The sequence below is a fragment of the Budorcas taxicolor genome, chromosome X (genome assembly GCF_023091745.1).
Source record: "Budorcas taxicolor isolate Tak-1 chromosome X, Takin1.1, whole genome shotgun sequence".
In the NCBI taxonomy this organism is placed as follows: Eukaryota; Metazoa; Chordata; class Mammalia; order Artiodactyla; family Bovidae; genus Budorcas; species Budorcas taxicolor.
The window spans coordinates 34,651,930-34,673,682 of NC_068935.1; the positions used below are offsets into that span (position 1 = coordinate 34,651,930).

A 21,753-nucleotide genomic window follows, 5' to 3' on the forward strand; every position below is an offset into this window, starting at 1 on the left:
TGCTTCTTGACCTGCACACAGATTTCTCAAGAGGCAGGTCAGGTGGTCTGGTATTCCCATCTCTTGAAGAATTTTCCACAGTCTGTTGTGATCCACACAGTCAAAGGCTTTGGCATAGTCAATAAAGCAGAAATAGATGTTTTTCTGGAACTCTCTTTCTTTTCCTAGGATACAACAGATGTTGGCAATTTGATTTCTGGTTCCTCTGCCTTTTCTAAATCCAGCTTGAACATCTGGAAGTTCTTTGCCAATAAGTATATATCTGTAAAAATATCTTGGTCAGCATATATTTAAATTTCATATGTATAACTTGCTTTCTTCCATTATCATTATGTTTTTAAGGTTTATCAATTTTGTACCTCTACTGTGTTCGACTTCTGTATTTTTTTTTTCGCATCGTATGAACACACCAAAATTTATATATCTACTTTCCTATTGATGTACATTTAGGTTGAACACACACACACACACACATATACGTATCAGTGAATATATTTTGAAATGTTCTTAGTCTTTTCTGTTTCATATGGATTTTAAGGTCAGGTTTTCAAGCTCTATGAAAAAGGTTATTGGAATATTGACTGTAATTACATTGAATTTACACAGCTAGTAGAGGAAAATTAACATCTTAATGATGTTGAGGTTTGTGAGCCATGAGCATAGTATGTCTCTCCATTGACTGAGTCTTTGTATGTGTTCTTCAATTCAAAAGGTTGTGAATTCTTGCATGAAAGGACATTGAAGTTTTTTTTTTTGAAAGATGTTATTATTATGAATGGGATCGTTTTTAAAAAATTGTACGTTCTATTTATAGTTGGCTGTGCCTGATATATAGCCATGCTGCTGATTTTTTTTCTGTTAATCCTGTTTACAGTAACTTTGCTATCCTCTCTTCCTGTTTTCATAGTTTACCTGTATATTCAGTTTTGTATCTTCCTCTACAGGCATTGGAGAAGGAAATAGCACCCCACTCCAATATCCTTGCCTGGAAAATCCCATGGACAGAGAAGCCTGGTGGGCTGCAGTCCATGGGGTCACGAAGAGTTGGGCACGACTGAGTGACTAACACTTTACTACAGGCATTAAACATTTTATATTTTGATTTCTTTATTGTGCTAGCTGAGTTATCCAGTACCTACTGAATTAGAAGCAGTAGTTAATTATGGTACTTCTGACTTTAAGGGAACCATGTTATTGTAAATTCTCATCTAGTCCTATTGTGCTAAGAGATTATATTATAAATAGGAAATGTAATATAAATATACAACATTATATAATACTATTTCTCTATATAAGATGATAGTTTTTCTTTAATCCATTATGAAATGAGATTAAACTGAAATGGATTAATTCAATGATGAATTATTTTAATAGATTTTCAAAGGTTAAACCATCCTAGCATTCATGCCTACTTTTTTGTAATTTCTTATATTTGTATGTATCTGGTTTGATTTCCAGATCTTTTATTAAAGATTTTTGCATCCATGTTTATGAGATGAGGCTACAAAAAAGTCCTTTCTTCTTTTCTCACCTTACTTTGGAACCAGATTATAATAGCCTCATAAAATAGTTCAGGAAGTCTTCTCTCTATTCATGTTCTCTGGTGTGACTTAAAATAGAGATTACCTGTCTCTTAGAAGTTTCACTAAATGTACCTGTAAAATCATCTGAGCCATTTTCAATGTCTTTAAGATCTATCCAGGCTTTAAGTTTCTTCTCAAATCCATTTTTTTCTTGAAAAATCATCTACTTCATCTAAGATCTTACTGTCATAAAATTGTTTATAGTACTTTTTCATTTACTTTTATATTTTAAACTTTAATATTTATTTTTATCATTTCCTTTCTTTTTTTCTTATTCTATTTTGTCAAAGCTTTCTCTACTTTATTATTCATGTCAAAGACACAAATTTTGGTTTTGTTCATCTTCTCTATTGTTTCTTTGTTTCTCCCTTCATTAACTTTTAGCTCTTACTATTATTGTTTCCTCCCTTCTACTTATATGTAATCTTTTTTCTTAGTCCTTGAGTTGGATGCTTTGTTGATTAATTTTCAATTGTTCTTTTCTACTAAATGCATGAAAAGATATAAGTTTCCTCTAAGTTACTGTCTAAGCTGCATCCCACAAGTTTTTATAAATAGTATTTTCATTGTTACCCAGTTCCTAATTTCCAATATAGTTTTTATGTGATTCCTGAATTATTTTAAAGTATATTTTTAAGGAGCACTTTTCTGCATTTTTGCTTTTGCTTTTTGTTCACTGATTTCTAATTTTAGTGCATTTTGCTGAAGCAGCATGATCTGTATGGTGTAGAATATTTGCCATTTGTTGAGCTTTCCTTTGTAAACTAATAATTGTCTGTTTTCTGGGTATTCTGTATGTTCTTGGAAAGAATGTGTATTTATAGTCATAGCTTTGGGATTCTATACATGTTCATTATATTAAAGTTGTTAATTGTACTATTCAACTTTTCTACATCCTCATTAATTTTTTATCTTTTTATTCCTGATGGTGAAATTTTCAATTTGTCTTATTACAAGTATGTCCAGGTTTGCTTTATATATATTGAAGCTATATTTTCTTACAGGATCACAATTGTTACCTCTTCCTGGTGAATTAATCCTTTTATCATTATATAATGACTCTATCCATAATGATCTTTACACCTTGAAATCTATTTCATCTGATAATATTGTAGCTACCGCAAATTTCTTGATATTTTACTACCCTGCTTTTTTCTCTTATTGATAACTTTTCTGTATTAGTATGTTTCAGCACACCTCTTATTAACAGAAAGAACAAAACTAGATTTTCTGTTTCACTCAGTTCCAGAGTGTCCGTCTTTTAAACTGCAAGTTCAATTTGTTTTTATTTACTAGGATTACTGACATGTTTGGATTTATATCCTATAATCTTCTTCTGTGTCTCCTATTTACATCATTTATTTTTTCATTGACTTTTACCCTTTTTCTGCCTTTTCTCTGATTACCTAGGTTATCTTCATTCTTATTCCTCTATTTCTGGTTAGGAAATTATATATTCTGTTTATGTTCTTTTGTGTATTATCTTTAACTTCTTAACATTTCATTAAAACATAATACACATACAGAAAAGGACAAAAGTCCTAGGTGTACAACTCAGTGAATTATCCAGATAGGAAATACCTGTGGTAGAATATATTCTACCACTGACAGCATGTGTTTATCTTTTGATTAAAAGAAGTTCTTAATTTTGATATCATCCAATTTTATATTTTATCTTTATGGTTAGCATTTTGTGTACAGTTTTTAAAAAAATTTTGTGCCCTAAAGATCATGACATTGTTTTTTAATGTTGTGTTCTAGAAGCTCTGTCAGTTTATTTTTCATACATTTTATCTGGAATTGATTTTGTATATAGGATTCAGTAGAGATGAAATTTTTCTTAAAGGATATTTAGTTTCCAAGAACCATTTAAAACAGTAGTCATTTCTCATTTGCCTACAGTACCACCTTTACCATAAATCAAGTATCCTTATATGTATGGATCTGTTTTAGGACTCTATTTACTCTGATTGGTCTATTTGCCATTGTACCAATGCCCACTGTCTAAATTAACATAGCTTTATAATGTCTTACTATCAGCTAAAGTATATCTTTTCACCTTATTCTGCTCCTTTCTTTGACTGATCAATATACACATAAACGTACAAACACACACATACAACTGCTGAGATGTTGATTGGGGGTGTATTGAATCTGCAGGAGAATTTGGGGGAGATTGGCATCTTTAGTTTTGAGTTTTTCTGTTCATGAACGTGTTATAGCTTTCCATTTATCCAGTTTTTCCTCTAGTTTATCTCACAAATTTTAATAATTTTCCAGTATAGGTCTTACAAATATTGTGTTAAAATTATTATTAAGCATATTAATTCTAATAATTTATCTATTAATTATTAGATTCTTTTTGTAGTTTGTATATACACAATCATACTATCCTTGAATAATGATTGTTTGCTCCTTTTCAATTTTTATACTTTTTTTTTCCTTTTCTTACATTATTGCACTGGCTAGGACCTCAAGAATTATGTTGTATAGAAGTGATGATCATAGGCATCTTTGCTCAGTGTCAATAATAGAAGAAAAGATTTCAACATCTCACAATTAAATAATGTTTTTGTTGTGGGGGTTTTGTAGCTTATCTTTATTGGTTAAAGTTGCTTTTAGTCTTAGTTTCCTATTTTTAGCATGAATGTTTAGTGTTTTATGAAATACTCATTATGTATCTGTGAAGATGATCATATGAGTTTCATCTTTTACTCTATATATATGATGAATTGCAATTATTGATTTTCAAAGTTTAAAACAATCTTGCTTTTCTAGAATAAATACAAATGGGTGATTATATGATTTCCTGTTATGTAATACTAGTTTTGCTGTGTTAATGTTTTGTTTAGAGTCTTTACATCCATATTTATGAGTGAGATTAGCCTGTATTTTTTCTTATAATATCATTGTCAGAATTTTACATAAAGGTTACACTGACATCAGAAACACACTATGAAGTGTTTTCTTTTTTCCTGTTCTTTGGAAAAGTTTATTCAAGATTGGCAATTTTTCTTCCTTAAAATTTTGGTATATTTACAAATGAAGTTATCTGAGATTATAATTTTTTGGGGGGGATATTTTTCATTGTTTATTAAGGTTTTTATAGAAAATACTGTTTCCTTTTTTTTCCTTGTGTGCATTATTGTAAGCTTGACTTTTCTGGGAATTTGTGCATTCCACTGACAGTTTTAAATATATTGACAAAAAGTTATTTGTGCTATCTTCTTATGATGTTTTATGTCTGAACAATCTGCAACAATGTCATCTTTTCCATTCCCAATATTAGTTATTTGGGCCTTCTGTATTTTCTTCTTCATGAGCCCCATCAGGAGTTTATCAATTTTATTAGTTTATGTAAATCATCACATATTGGCTTTGTTGATTCTTTCTATCACATATTTATTCCCATTTACTTAATTTTAGCTTTTAAACTTGTTATCTTCTTCCTTATACCCTCTTGGAGTTTCCTTTGCTCTTCTTTATCTAATTTCTTTGAACTGGATGCTTGGGTCATTGTTTTTTCAGCTGGCTCCCCGTTCTGTCTTATAAATTTTCCTACACATATGGACTGAGTTATATTACACAAATTTTTACATATTTGTTGTTGTTCTGTTGCTAAATCATTTCCGATTCTTTGTGACCTCATGGACTACAGCACACCAGATTCCTCTGTCCTCCACTGAGGACATTTTCATTCATTTCAAAATATTTCCTTATTTCCATGATGATTTCTTCTCTGTTCTATAGTTCATTCAGAAGACTATTTCTCAATCTTTAAATTATGTGGATTTTATAATTATCTTTTGTTACTGATTTCAAGTTTAATTCCATAGTAAGGAGAAAATATGTTATATATAATTTCAGTACTTAGAAATACATTGAGACTTGCTTTACAACCCAGCCTATGGTCAATATTTGTAAATGCTTTCTGTGTACTTGAAATTTCTGTGTATGTTGTAGTTATTTAATGCAGTGTTCTATATTATCAACTAGATCAAATTTGTTAATCATATTCTCAAATATTACATATTCTTTCTGAGTTATCTGCTTGTTCTGTCAGTTAATGAGAAAGGGAATCATAAAACTCTCTGACTATAATTGTGAATCTGTCTTTTTCTCTTTTTTGTTCCTTCACTTTTGCTTCAATATTTGGCTTGATATATCTGGCTTCAGTATTGGAAATTTTTTAGCCATTATCTAGTCAAGTATTTTTTCTGTACCCATAAGATTGACAAAAGCTCTGCTCAACCTTTGAGCCTTCCAGCTGCATCCACCAGAACTGACAGACATTTCTAGAAGAGAAACATCTGTAAATGTCAGACACCTCTCTGGGTTATCATTTTCTCCTGGAAGTTGGCCTAGTAACTCTTTACTCTTTTGTGAATTCTAGTAATATTCAACAAAATTTAAAATATATTTTGTCTAGATTTTCTAGTTCTTATCAGAAGAGAATAGTAAAAATTACTTAGGTCACAATCACTAGAAACAGAGCTTCACTTTTCCACTTTTACATGCATACTTGACAAAGTATCTCTTACCTAACTCCTGAAGAATATAAGGCTTTAGAAATATTGCACACAGGGGATTCCATTGCACCTAATATGATAAGGTAATATTTTATTTCACTATTGTTTTCTAATCCCCCAGTTTTATAATTATTATTATTATATAGTCAATGCTTCCTTGCCATCTCTCTAGGCTAGTGGATAGTTTATTAATCCCCATCTATTGAGGTTGCAGTTTTTCAAGGGTTGTCCTTGCTTTCTTCAGAAGTTTCCGCTCCAACTCCCTATCTTAAATGGGCCAAAGACCTCATCTCTTTTCCTTTTGTGGACACAGATACCCAAGCCCCTAGTCATTACTGGATATAATAACCCCTCTAGGCTGCCAGAGGGTTGACTTACATGCTTACATGTTTGTATGTTAGTATCTTCTTTGCATTGGCATTTGAGAATTTCTCTTTCTCGTGAGCTAAGACAGGCAATTTTAAAAATTATTATGTTATATTTAACATTTCTAAAGGTTTATGTTGAGGTGGTTTAAGGATAGCCTAGTCTGCCATTTTGCTGATGCTATTCATCCAGTCCTACTACTTTTCAGGAAATCATCAGAATAATGATACTCGTCTGTGTCTAAAATTTATAGTTGTATAAAGCGATGTATGCAAAATGTTTGCCTCTAATTGCTACAGTCAGCTCTGGTTTGATTGCCTTTGACCTATTTAGTTCCCTAATCTTAGAAAGGCCCTTTCATTTCAGCTTTTAGTGTCTTGAGGGAAGCCATTAAGGGGAATATATTTACAATATCAAGTTCACTACAAGAACTAAATTTTAAAATTCAGATTATCAATCAGAGATTCAGAATCAAGATATACAATGTTGGCACTAATTCAACATTAACCTACTTGAGCTACCATTTTTTAGGATAAGTCCCCCTTTTTTTGGTATTTTCTCGGTCCTGGAATTTTCTCTCAATCTGGTAATCCCACACACAATTTTCTATTCACTCTTCCACCCAGTCCAACCTGGCTTTACAACTACTACTTTATCAACACAGCTCTTCCTAAAGTTGCCACCAATTTCCATATTGGTAAATCTAATGGGTACTTCTCTGCCCATTGACCTCTCAGCAATATTTTACATGTAACCGAAACCTCTAGGTGGCATTTTGGGCACTCCAAGGAGCTCCAGTTCTTTATGTCTCAGCTCAGAAAGAATTCGGTGAGAGGCAAAGTGGTATCTAAGGAGTAATTTATTAGTCTAGGACCCTTGTGAGGCTTGCAAGTAGGTGAACAAGAAGGTGCCTCGCCCTGACAACTTAGTGGGCCACAGTTTTATAGTCAAAAGAAAAATGGAGGGGGAAGACTACCTTCTTCCGCATTCTTGAACAGACATCACACTTCCATCATCAGTTTCTCCTCCGTGTTTGGTGAGGGAGTATTCTTGTCCCTACATAGTCAAGCCAGGACTATCATGGTGCTATGGAAATGAGCAGAAAGGCGGTAACGTAAGCTAAAAATGGTAAATCATCTCAGGTTTTAGTAAATGTCACCTTTTCCTTATATTTTTGTTTTTAGTGCATGCAGAGGAACATGTCATCTAGAAATCATTGACTTACTGAGTTCACTAGGCAGGATGTGGGTCTCACGCCACCATTGTTTTATTGTTTGGGGGCATGTCACATGCTTCTGTGCATAGTTTTATTGTTAAACAAGCCTGGTTGGTTTTGTGGTTTAGCAAACCTACTTTCTTGAGTGATCATTAAGTTTATGGAGTTAAATTAATAGGGTCTCCTATACTTTTTTCTTTACTTACAATCCCCTAGTGGGGTTAACTACTTAATTACCTGCTTTATCCCCTTACTCTATCCCCATCATAACTACCCCCTTTTTCTTAAAATATTGTCTTCTTTTGGCTTTAGCTGCTTCCCTGGTGGCTCAGCAGTAAAGAACTCACCTGCAGTGCAGGGAATGTGAGTTCAATCTCTGGGTCGGGAAGATCCACTGAAGAAGGAACTGGCCACCCACTCCAGTATTCTTGCCTGGGAAATCCCATGGACAGAGAAGCCTGGTGGGCTACAGTCCATGGAGTTGCAGGAATTGGACATGAGTTAGTGACTACATCACCACTACCACACCACAATCTACTGAACTTCCTCCTATCACTCAATATCCTCTCCTTCCCAGTCTGCTTTGATGGTTCCTCTTTTTCTCTTTTATCTTTAAATAATGGAACTCCAAAGAACTCATTGCTTAGAGGATATCATGATGTCTCAAGCCTAAATGCTGCTGACGCTAAGTCACTTCAGTCGTGTCCGACTCTGTGCGACCCCATAGACAGCAGCCCACCAGGCTCCCCCATCCCTGGGATTTTCCAGGCAAGAACACTGGAGTGGGTTGCCATTTCCTTCTCCAATGCAAGAAAGTGAAAAGTGAAAAGTGAAACTGAAGTCGCTCAGTCATGTCCGACCCTCAGCGACCCCATGGACCGTAGCCTTCCAGGCTCCTCCGTCCATGGGATTTTCCAGGCAAGAGTACTGGAGTGGGGTGCCATTGCCTTCTCCAGCCTAAATGCTAAATACCACCTATTTGCTAATGGTTGCCAGTTTCACATCTCTTGCTTGGTCCTATCAAATTCATATATCTTACTGCTTAATTGATATTTTCATTTGGCTATCTCTATGTCATCTCAAAGTTAATTTGTTTGATCTTTCATCTTTTCCCATTTTGTTAGTGGCAGCATTATCCACCCCTTTGTTTATGCCAAGACTTGTATGTTTTCCTTTTCCTTCATTTCCTATATCTACTCTTAAGGAATTCATATTGGTTCTACCTCCAAGATATATCTCAAATTGCCCAATGACCCTGTCATGTATAAATATTATTACTTGCATTGTATAGTTACACAAGCAGAGATTAAGAAAACATGTCACTGTTTGCCTAACTGTACACAGATTTTATGCAGAATTCTTTTTCCAAGCCCATTGCTCTTTCTATCATACCTTGACCCTCAAAGAATACTTGCGAATGAATTAGTGAATATATGGATCCAGATAGTAATAAAACTCACTTGGATTCCAGAATATTCTCTTTTTCATTCACCCCAAACCTATGGCATCCTTTTGACAGGATTTTATCTCCTTTCTGCCCCTCCAGCAAGGGCATTTCATCAAGAAACAGTCTAACCAAACTTGTATTTTGGCTTTCTACTGTCATGATTTTATTAGTATTCAGTGTGCCTCAAAAAATAAGTCAATGAGACAGAAGAGAGAAACTGGACAGAACTGGTAATACATATTGATTACATTGGCTAAATATTGAATGACATTTTGAGATAAGACGATGTATAGTAATCAAAAGTCATTCTAAATACTTAAAATAAATGCAAATATTGTTAGTATGATCAGGGAAACCAATTGATTACCATCATTTGCAGCTTTACTTTACCTCTTGTGTATTATGAATTGTATTAGAAAGTTATCACCTTTCTGATTGTAAAACCTGTCTTCCCGAATGAAGTTAGGATACTATTTTACTATGTGTGTTTTCCCCAGTGATTTCTTTTTTTGTTGTTGTTTTTGTTTTTTGTTTTTCTATTTTTTAATTTAAATTTATTTATTTTAATTGGAGGCTAATTACTTTACAATACTGTATTGGTTTTGCCATACATCAACATGAATCCGCCCCGGGTGTACACGGGTTCCCCATCCTGAACCCCCCTCCCACATCCCTCCCTGTACCATCCCTCTGGGTCATCCCAGTGATTTCTTATAGCATCACAAAAATCTCTGCAACAAAATTTCTGTGGTCCTAATGAATTTTTAGTGAAAACCACTTGACATTTGTTTGCCACTGACTTCATTTCTGAGCCTTCAATGCTATTTTCATTTTTTAGACTCCTCAAAAGCAATATGATTTAGAGTTTATTTTATACATAGAGACATAATTACCTTTTTTAATAGAATTCTTTGTACATTCACTCACATGCTAGAAGTCTTTGTGACCTTTTGAATGTAGGTATAGACTGAGATTTTGGTAATTGTAATGTGTTTTTGAAAGAGTAGACTTTGGATGTAATAAAATATGTAAATATATCTTCTTTAAATTCCCCGCAGAGCTGTGTACCATGGAGTGTGGTAGCCACGGAGTCTGTTCAAGGGGAATCTGCCAATGTGAAGAAGGTTGGGTTGGACCAACGTGTGAAGAACGCTCCTGTCATTCTCACTGTGCTGAGCATGGCCAGTGCAAAGATGGAAAATGTGAGTGCAGCCCTGGATGGGAGGGCGACCACTGCACAATTGGTAAGTACTTGAAACAAAGTACATTGGATTAACTGAGAAAGTAAAGCAGTCCAACAAATCAATCACCAGGGTTTTTGTAGACTTTGAAATGGGAGGAGAGAAGTAGGAGGGTTGGTCATAAGTTTGAAAGTTTCTTTAACTAGGAGGTTTCCTGTTTTGAGGATAACATTTTATTTACTTCTGTGCCATTTTCTTTTTCATTACTTTGGTATTCTTTGTATTTTCTGCTTTCAAGTGTTTTGAGTTACTCAAATGAAAGATGATACATTAGAATAGTGTCATTAGTTAATAAGAGAAGTGCTTTTATTGTAAAGGTAGCATTCACTGGCCAATTTTTTTCCTTTTGAAAAGTATGAATTGTTTCGGTTGAAAGTACTTAGATTGCCTCTAAGTCCCATTTCATTAAATGGGACTACTTTATCAGCAGCCATTCAATAGCATTAAGGGCTATTTTAATGCATAAGGCAGACACTCCTGACCTACCATCAAAAGAACATCTGTGTTGAATTGTTTATTGGGTAGTATAGATACTTTTAAACAAAGCACCCAGGCTGTCTCATCCCTCATCACCAATTTCACAAATTTTTAGGATATTGCCTGGGAGACAGTCTGTGGGTATGAAAAAGTCTATGTCATAGTTAATGTTTCACATGGTCTTCACACCATAAAAAACACTAATTAATGTTTCAATTATAAAATACTTAATTAAAAAAAAATATAGCCCTTGACACATACATGTATCTGCCACGAAGGTTTCCCGTGTTTAGAGAGGGACAAGTACGATTCCCATTGTTCAGCTAAGGAAAGTGGGTCACACAATGTTCCAGTGTCATTCTACGAATACACAGAAAATTCATACAGGGCAAGCGTGAGCCTCAGGATACCCAGTTCATTGTTTGCGAGCTCTTTTTCCCCACTAGACTATACTAGAGCTTTAATTTCTAGATGAAAGTATTTTGTTATAATGGTTGGAACATTCCAAAATAATGTATAATATATATAACATAATTTTAATAAACTGTTAAACTACTAAAATTACAGTAAGTCTTGTTCTATGACTGTGGAAAATATTTAAAATTCATTAAAAATGTGGTGAGGGGTGAGATTCAGATGCAGCTTAAGTAATTACATTCCTGCACTAGAGTAAGTTTATTGCCTTCACATAGGAGGATTCAAATATGCGATGATTACCAAAGTGGCTACTCCAGAACCCCCTTCTAAAGATACTAGTAATAAGAAGCTCAAGCTAGTGCTCTCTCATGAAAGTTACTACTGAAATATAAAAATGCAGTTCTTATACTTTGAATGAAATGTGACACTTTTTTAGGAAGCCTAATAGAGTTCCTTGCAGAAAAGCCATTAATATCTTTCCCAGAGAAAATATTATTCACAAACTACGCAGGCCAGTGTACCAACTTTTGAGCTGCAGGCATTTCAGTATTCACAGTTTTCTCTTCTCCTCCCAGGCAACAGATGGTAAACCATTAGTACTTGTTGTATAGCTTTGGTTTCCCAGAAATTCATTCCATCACTCTTTTCCCCCCTTTTAGCTCACTACTTAGATGCTGTCCGAGGTAAGCTTGTTCTCTCTAGTTTTATAAGAGAAAATTATTTTAAACAGAATATGCATGTGGGAAAGAAATTGTTGGTGGGTTGTGGTGGTGGTGGTGGTGTTATTGTTTTTAATTTTGGCAATCTTAAGTGTAATATTGCCAGGCTCATGCTATAATAGACTTAAAAGTAATTTGCTTTTCCAATATCAATGCGTTTTTTTTGCCATAGAGTTTAATAGATCATTAAGCAGTTTTAAGAATTATTTTTCTTTGTCTTTATGTTGAGTTGTATGTGTGTGTGTCTGTTTATATTGACAGAGAAGTAATTATTAAATAAACTAGGTTTAGGTCGACAGTTGAACTTTTTATTTAACATAACAATATAGCTTTATGTCCATGTATCCTTTCAAGGGCAGAATTATTCCCCTGTTAGTACCTCATCATCCATCCCCCCAGGGATCTGCATTTGATAGAGACTATAAGAGTTTTTCTGTCAGATACCCTGGTGCCTTTCATTACTTCAGCCTCAGAAGGTTGAAAATGTCCCATTCAAATTATTCCTAGTTTCTCTTTTTCCTTTGTATGTGCCTGAGACTGGAACTAGATAAATCTCTTTCTTGATCTTATACATGTTCATCCTATACTATTTTGTGATGAACATATACATATATATAATCTTTTCATATTTTCTAACAGCCATCTGTCATTTTTCTCTTCCTCTGTTGTTGATAGTTGCTAGAAAAACCATTTGTAAGAAATACTGGGTTGCTTCTACAGATTAAAAACAGCATTCTTTTGCTTTTTGGAATTTTCTTTCAAACAGAGAAAATGAAAAGAGCATTCATTGGACTATCTAGATCTTGTCCTGCAATTTCCAGAAGCAATATGCCTTTATTTCTCTCTCTGTTCATCTGCCCAGTGAGCACTGGGGACATGCAGAGTTGTCCTTGGGGATAGCCTATCTCTGAACCACTGGTAAAGACAGTAGGTCCTCCCTGAGAAACTAAATGTCTAAACAGAGAGTGTCATCAGCGTTTGTGGTTAGGGTTACCAATGGATAGAAGTCATTTAAGCATAAAAATTTCCTCTTGACTATATTTATTCAGTTATCCCTAGAATTCTGAAAGTCTAAATTTGGCATGCGTGAATTCCACCAACATTTGTTGAGCACTGACAACAGGTATACTATTATGCTAGTTTCTGAGAGAAATACCAGATAAGTAAAAAAAAAAAAAAAATCAATCCTTAGCTCTCAGATCAATAATAATCTCGATGAGAAAAGCTGAAATGATGTAAAGCAAGTGCAGCATATTTCTAAGGCACCATATGGGCAATTAATGGTATGACCTGAATGGTATACCAACATACCTAAGTCCTGAAGCAACACATCACTAGGGAAAAATCAGCACAGAGTGGCAATAGTTAGAAGTGTCTCTTCCTAGAGATGGCTGTCTTATCCCTTTTTTTTGCATAACTGGATACAATATCATCCATCCAGTTTTGATTGAAATGAGGAGATACCTTTTTTGAAAAGAAACAAAACACATTTCTTGTCCCTATCATAGTTTTTATCCTATCTGAATCAGAGGTTGGGAATTGGGGTTAGCATTAATGATGTTTAATTGGCTCTCTAAGGAAAAGCACAGCAGAGTAAGGGATAACAAGTTCCCTGGGAAAGTGGTATAAGCAAGCAAGCCCCTCTTCCATTTATTTAACACCTCACCTCAACATCTCACCAGATGATTCAGTTTTTCCCTATGGGCAGATACATCATCGTTGGCCAGTCCCATTCTGATGTCTCTGAATTTGTTACTCACTGCTGTCTTTTCAGATGGCTGCCCAGGGCTCTGCTTTGGAAATGGGCGATGTACCCTGGATCAAAATGGTTGGCACTGTGTGTGTCAGGTGGGTTGGAGTGGGACAGGCTGCAATGTTGTCATGGAAATGCTTTGTGGAGATAACTTGGACAATGATGGAGGTGAGTCATTTATTAAATGTTCATATAAGAAAGGAATATCCCAGCCTCTAGCACAGTGATGACCAATCTGGCCAAAAGGGGAAGTTAGGAATCCTTGGTTTAAACAATATAAGGTCATACTATGTTTTGAATTTCAATTCATTGAATATTTACTGTAATCAGGCAATACTCCAAACTCTTTGTATGTATCATATGCCATTTCATGTTCACAATAACGCTATAAGGTATAGGTAATATTTTCCCTATTAAATGGAAAGACTAATGCTTGGAGTGAAAATGGTAAGTGACTTTTCCAAGATCACACAGCTCAAAAGTGCCAGAACCAAGGTTCCAATTCAAGGCTATATGACTTCAGTTTCTCTTTTCTTAATTGTTACAACCATGCCAGCTCCCATACCTATGGCATTATATTATGCTATATAAAATCCATGTGCCAACGTCTAAACTGTCAGATGCTGATGTAGCTTGCACTACACACACTGTGAGGTAGTTATCTTTATTCTTAGTTATTTAGGGCTCCCTCTTGTGTCTTTACCTTTTAGTAGCACTTTATATCTTTCAAAGGACATGGCATCAAGACAATTCACAGTAGAAATTTTATATTTAATTCAAGAGCTGCACATGTTTTAAAAAGCCATATGTGGCTCTGAGGCCTCAGGGTAACCACTTCTATTTTAGTCTAGCAAACAAAGTCATCTAATACATTGTACAATCAGCCGCAAAACAACCCAGATCACTTCTGAATGAGCCTAAAACAATGAATCCTCTTACTTTCTAATCAAGAAAACATGAAATTGACAGGAAAAAATTATTTCTAATTTATGTATATTAACTTAAAATGAAGTAGGTTATTAAATTTAACTCCTCAAGGTTTCTACTTGTGCCTAGACAATTACATACCTTGTCATTTGAGCACGTAGGGCTTAAAACAATAAGGTTACAGTCATTATTTAAGCACAAAATTGGGCATAAAAGTGTCCTCTTTTATTGTTCTAGCTAACAGTTTGCCTTGAAAAGTTATAAGACCTTATGAATTTTAAATAGAAGCAACTTTCTCATTAAGAGCACAGGGCTTTGAAGTCAGAATTTCTGGATTCAAATATGAGCTCTGCTATGTACTTCTAGCTGTTGGGTTTGGGAATAGTTTCTTGCTATCTCTGTGCTTCAGTTTCCTTATCTTCAAAATGGGGCTGATAATAATAACTGTCTAATAGGGTTGTTATAAGTATTAAACAAGATAATTCATGTGAACTACTTGAGAGATGATAAACTACACCAATCACCACTCTGTCAACACACATTTACACACACACACACACCAAGGATAACAGACCATTTTCTGAAGAGACTGTTCCTTCCTATCTAAATTAAATTTTTTTAATATAAATTTATTTAATTGTAGGTTAATTACTTTACAATATTGTATTGGTTTTGCCATACATCAATATGAATCCGCCACAGGTATACACGTGTTCCCCATCCTGAACCCCCCTCCCTCCTCCCTCCCCGTATTGTTTGGGAGGCCAGAGTGAGATTTTCAATTAAATGGTACACTGATCAACTATTAACTTGCCTTTTATGGTTCACCAAGATTCATCTTCTTTTTCAGGACTCATCCTGTATACCCATCATTCTCAGCCCATCATTTAAGTTCCAACTCAAGCTGTATCTCCCATGATGCCTGACATCCACCACCCTAGTCGACCATGGTGTTTATCATATACACCATACAATCCAGCACTTAATTATATCCTGTCTATGTTGTTTTCTTGTTACATACTAAGTGTGACCCAGAGTCTATTTTTCTAAGTTTGTTTTTGGCCATGCCACACAGCATGTGGGATCCTAGTTCCCCAACCAAGGATCAGACCCACACCTGCTGCACTGGAAATGCAGAGTCTTAACCACTGGACCACCAAGGAAGTCCCAGAGTCCATAGTTTGGTGCCAAATATAATTACTAATAATATTAGCTCACTTGTATTGTGTTTACAATGTACAAGGCACAGTGCTGAGTCCTTTATGTGAATTATTTCACCTAATCTCCATGAGGTAGAAACTACTATTAACTCTACTGTACAAATTAGGAAACTGAGGCACCGAGAAGTTAAAGAAAATGCTCAAGATCATATGGAAAGTAAATGATAGAGCCAGAGTGTAAACCTAGGTGGTCTGCTTATTTACAAAAAGGATTGAAGGTGTAGTAATAGAAATATCTCAATTGATATATTGATTCAAATGATATGCTCAGAAAATACTTTAACAACTTATGCAAGTAAAATTTCTGACTCAGTGTTGAGCCACGATAAGTTTCCTCCCGTAATAATATACAGCTTTATTTTTAAAAAATAATTGAATGTTTAATTATCAAGCATTTTTTGTGGCCTCAAGTTTACCTCAGGGGAGTCAAAAATGTTTAGTGAATGGATTGATTAAATAGTAATGCAATAATGAGTTATCAAATTTCAATATCTGTGGTATATATAGATACAAAAGGTATAGAAGATGTTGCTGAATCTGTTTTGACCTGTGAACATTTCTTTAAAAATGTGCATCTGTGTGAGAATCAAAAATGAAAGACCCAATGTGACTTTAGTATATTTTTATGATTGTCTCTCTAGGGAGTAGGAGGGAGAGGCTCCTTGGTAGGATTAAGATGATACTGATGACAAATAAATATTTAGCTCTTCCTTGAGATGGAAAGATAGATTAAATAGCTGGATTAAATAGCCTCTGAAAGTCCCATGACTAAAATTTTGGACAATAAATGTGTTTTTATACTGTTTAAGTAACACCCCTAAGAATACATTAAATGCCCTTTATTTCTTGGTCTCAGTTTTCCAACTATCCAGAATGGCAGTGTTCATTTCCAGCCATCCAGAATGGTTGGATATGCCTTATGATTAATATTTGCATACTTATTTATATATGTAGATGTGTGAGTTTTAACTAAATGAGAAAGTGCCAATTGAACCTTTTGGGGAGAAAAATATGGTCCTTATTTTTTTTAATGTTAATTCTTAAGAAATCTTCCCTATCCAAAAAAAAAAAATTACAGGAACTTTCAAGCAGTTGCTTCAAGTAGCTGCTATCTCATTGCTCCATATCATTGCTGATACATAAAGAATGGCAGGATTGGGGTTTTTTTGCATTGCAATCAGCTTTGAATGCTCATTAGTATTACTGCTACTTCCTGCAGCTTTGACTTTAGTTACACTCTGATTCAGTGTATTGTGACTCTTGGTAACTAATTGGGCTGCATTGAATATGTGGGTGTCACAGGTCTCGGAGCTACCTTAGAACTCCTTGAACAGTAAAAACAGAACCAAAAACACTTGGATTTTTTTAATATGCAAACAAAGAGAAAACTCTCTTTTGCATTGTATATATATGAGCTAATTACCACAGAAACCACAAATCTATCAAATGTCTTAACCTCATGTACCCCTTTAGTCAACAAGCACACTGCATGTGCACAATCTTGTGCTTGAAAGAGGAGACTTAACCTTATGGTAACCACATTTTCCTATGTTAATCATGTGTCTCGCTTTGGTGTTGTTGTTCAGTCACCTAGTCATGTCCAACTCTTTGCAACCCCATGGACTACAGCATGCCAGGCCTTCCTGTCCTTGACCATCTCCCAAAGTTTGCCCAAGTTCATGTCCATTGCATCGGTGATGCCATCCAGCCATCTCATTCTCTGATGCCCTCTTCTCCTCCTACCCTCAATCTTTCCCAGCATCACGGACTTTTAAAATGAGTCAGCTATTTTCATTAGGTGACCAAAATACTTCACCTTCAGCATCAGTCCTTCCAATGAATATTCAGGGTTGATTTCCCTTAAGATTGACTGGTTTGATCTCCTTGCAGTCCAAGAGACTTTCAGGAGTCTTCTCCAGCACCACAGTTTGAAGGCATCAATTCTTTGGCTTTCCGCCTTCTTTATAGTCAAGCTCTCACTACCGTATATGACAGTGAACCACTTGACTGTACAGACCTTTGTCAACAGAATAATGTCCTGCTTTTCAACACACTGTCTAGGTTTGTCATAGCTTTCCTGCCAAAAAGCAATCATCTCCTTATTTCATGGCTATAGTCACTATCCACAGTGATTTTGGAGCCCGAGAAGAGGAAATCTGCCACTGTTTCCACCTTGTCCCCTTCTATTTGCTGTGAAGTAATGGGGCTAGATGCCACGATCTTAGTATTTTTAATATTTAGTTTTAAACTGGTTCTTTCACTCTCCTCCTTCACCCTCATGAAGAGGCTCTTTAGTTCATCTTTGCTTTCTGCCATTAGACTGGTATCATCTTTATATCTGAGATTGTAGATGTTTCTCCCACATATCTTGATTCCAACTTGTAATTTATCCAGCCCGGCATTTCTCATGATGTAGTCAGCATACAGGTTAAACAAACAGGGTGACCTCAAACAGCACTGTTGTACTCCTTTCTCAATCTTGAACCAATCAATCAGTTGTTCCATACAGGGTTCTAACTGTTGCTTCCTGACCAGCATATAGGTTTCTCAGGAGACAGGTAAGATGGTCTGGTATTCCCATCTCTTTAAGAGCTTTCCACAGTTTGTTATGATCCACACAGTCAAAGGTTTTAGCATAGTTGATGAAACAGAGGTAGATGTTTTTCTAGAATTCCCTTGCTTTCTTTATGATCCTGTGAATGTTAGCAATTTGATCTTTGGCTCCTCTGCCTTTTCTAAGCCCAGCTTAGACGTCTGGAAGTTCTTGGTTTGCACAGTGCTGAAGCCTAGCATGCACGATTTTAAGCATGACCTTACCAGCATGGGTGCTTACTGGCTCAGTCGTGTCCAACTCTTTGTGACCCCATGGACTGTAGCCAGCCAGGCTCCTCCATCCATGGGAGCTCTCCAGGCAAGAGTACTGGAGTGGGTTTCCAGGCCCTCCTCTACTAGCATGGGAGATGAGTGCAATTGTTCGATGGTTTGACCATCCTTTAGTACTTACCCTTCTTGGGAATTGGGATGAGGATTGACCTTTTCTGGTCCTGTGGCCACTGCTGGGTCTTCCAGATTTGCTGACCTATTGAGTGTAACACCTTGATGGCATCATCCTTTATGGTTTTGAATACCTCTACCAGAATTCCATCTGAAGAACTATGTGTGCCTGAAGAACTATGGATGGAGGTCCGTAATATTGTACAGGAGGCAGTGAACAAAACTATCCCAAAGAAAAAGAAAAGCAAAAAGGCGAAGTGGTTATCCAAGGAGGCTTTACAAATAGATGAGGGAAGAAGAGAAGCAAAAAACAAGGGAGAAGGGGAAAGGTACATCCAACTAAACACAGAGTTCCAAAGAATAGCAAGGAGAGGCAAGATGGCGTTCTTCAATGAAAAGTGCATAAAACTAGAGGAAAACAACAGAAATGGAAAGACTAGAGATCTCCTTGGGAAAATTGAAGATATCAAGGGAATATTTTGGCCAAAGGTGGGCACAATAAAGGACAGAAATGGTAGAGACCTAGTAAATGCTGAAGAGATCAAGAAGAGATGGAAAGAATACACTGAAGAACTGTACAAAACAGATCTTAATGAACCGGACCACTACGATGGTGTGGTCAATCGCATAGAGCCAGACATTCTGGAGTGTGAAGTCAGGTGGGCCTTAGGAAGCACTGCTGTTAATAAAGCTAGTGTCCTGATTTAGGATTTGGAAAATGTAACCACCATATATTACAGGCTCATATGAATTGACATGAGAAAAGAAGTTTAGACATTGTATTAAGTGAATCAGAATAGCTAAAAAAGGAATAGTGAGAACAAGCTAGAACTATCATATGTTAAAGAATAATTTTAAACTATGGTAATTAAAACAAAGTGGTACTAATGTAAGAGTAGACAGACCAATACAACCAAATAAAAGCTCAGGAACACACCCCAGTACAAGTATTTACTATATGATAAAACCAAGCATCAGAAGTCAGTGGGGAAAAAAAGCATTATGAAATGAGTGGTGCTGAGTCAAATATGCAGACAACACCACCCTTATGGCAGAAAGTGAAGAAGAACTAAAGAGCCTCTTGATGAAAGTGAAAGAGGAGAGTGAAAAAGTTGGCTTAAAGCTCAACATTCAGAAAACTAAGACAATGGCATCTGGTCCCATCACTTCATGGCAAATAGATGGGCAAACAGTGGAAACAGTGGCTGACTTTATTTTTGGGGGCCCCAAAATCACTGCAGATGGTGACTGCAGCCATGAAATTAAAAGATGCTTATCCCTTGGAAGGAAAATTATGACCAACCTATACAGCATATTAAAAAGCAGAGACATTACTTTGCCAACAAAGATCTGTCTAGTCAAGGCTATGATTTTTCAAGTATGGATGTGAGAATTGAATAAAGAAAGCTGAACACTGAAGAATTGATGCTTTTGAACTGTGGTGTTGGAGAAGACTCTTGAGAGTCCCTTGGACTGCAAGGAGATCCAACCAGTCCATCCTAAAGGAAACAAGTCCTGAATATTCATTGGAAGGACTGATGTTAAAGCTGAAACTCCAATATTTTGGCCCCCTGATGCAAAGAGCTGACTCATTTGAAAAGACCCTGATTCTGGGAAAGAGTGAGGGCAGGAGGAGAAGGGGATGACAGAGGATGAGATGGTTGGATGGCATCACTGACTCAATGGACATGAGTTTGCGTAAACTCCAGGAGTTGGTGATGGACAGGGAGGCCTGGCATGTTGCAGTTCATGGGGTCTCAACAAGTCAAACATGACTGAGCGACTGAACTGAATGGAGACAACTATTAAGAAAAGAAACTTAGATTTTCAATTTATGCCACATTCCAAAAGAATAAAATATATAGAAATACTCAAGCTGATTAATGAGTTGAAAGTAAAAGAAAACTCAAACACAATTAGAAGAAAGTATAGGTGATAGATCTCAAGATTGGAAAGGACCTCTTAAACATAAAAGCTAGAAAAGAAATCACAATAGGAAAAGAATGATAAATTGGACTTCATAAAAATTTCAAACTTCTTTGTATTCTTTGGCTGAGTTTATAGATCATTCAACATCTATTTGGAGACCTCAAAACCTGCATTGTCTGATATGGTAGCCACTAGCCACATGTAACTATTTAAATATAATTGAAATAACCTTAAAAATCTCATTTCTCAATTGCACTAGCCACATCTCAATTGCTCAGTAGTCACATGAGGCTAGTGACTACTGTGTTAGGCCATATCTAGAGCGTTCCTACCAATGGCGAAAGTTCTATTGGATAGTGTTGATCCAAATGTTTGATTCAAATAGTTACCTTTCAGCCCAACATTTCAAATTGGGTACCCAATTTTCCATTCATTCATCACTGCCTTGTGCCAAGTATTGTGCTTGACACTAAGGAGAAAAAGACAAATGACTTTCTGCCTTCACGAGTTTATGGTTTACATATTAAACAAGAAACCACACAAATAAGTATATATTTACAATTGTGAAGAGTGCCATAAAATTTGTAGAGTGCTATAAATATGTATAGCAGAACCTAACCTGGTCTATGTGGCAAGGGAGGCCTGATATGAGTCAGAAGAAGAATGTTCCAGGCCAAGGAAACAGCATGTACAAATGCCCTGAAGTGAAATTGTACTAGACTCTTCTAGAAAATGAAAGATAAGTTATTGTGGCTGGAATACAGTGAGTCAGGGAGAGATTGGTAGGAGGTGAGAATATAAAGCTAGGCACTGGCCAGATTATACAGAACATTGTAAATTTTTAAAGATTATCAGCTATCAAAGATTATTTTATTCACTCAAGTTATAAAGGAAGGAAGGTGATTTTTTATACTGTGGAAAGATTGTCACAGAGG

General features: G+C 35.7%; 1 protein-coding gene across 1 annotated transcript in view; it reads left to right on the forward strand.

The window, feature by feature from the left end:
* Positions 1 to 21,753, forward strand: part of TENM1 (teneurin transmembrane protein 1) — a 629,447-nt gene that overhangs the window by 422,786 nt on the left and 184,908 nt on the right. Inside the window, exons 12-14 of the mRNA XM_052662865.1 lie at positions 10,200 to 10,385; positions 11,936 to 11,959; positions 13,770 to 13,916. Of these exons, the coding sequence (XP_052518825.1) occupies positions 10,200 to 10,385; positions 11,936 to 11,959; positions 13,770 to 13,916 (357 nt within the window). The remainder of the gene's footprint in view (positions 1 to 10,199; positions 10,386 to 11,935; positions 11,960 to 13,769; positions 13,917 to 21,753) is intronic.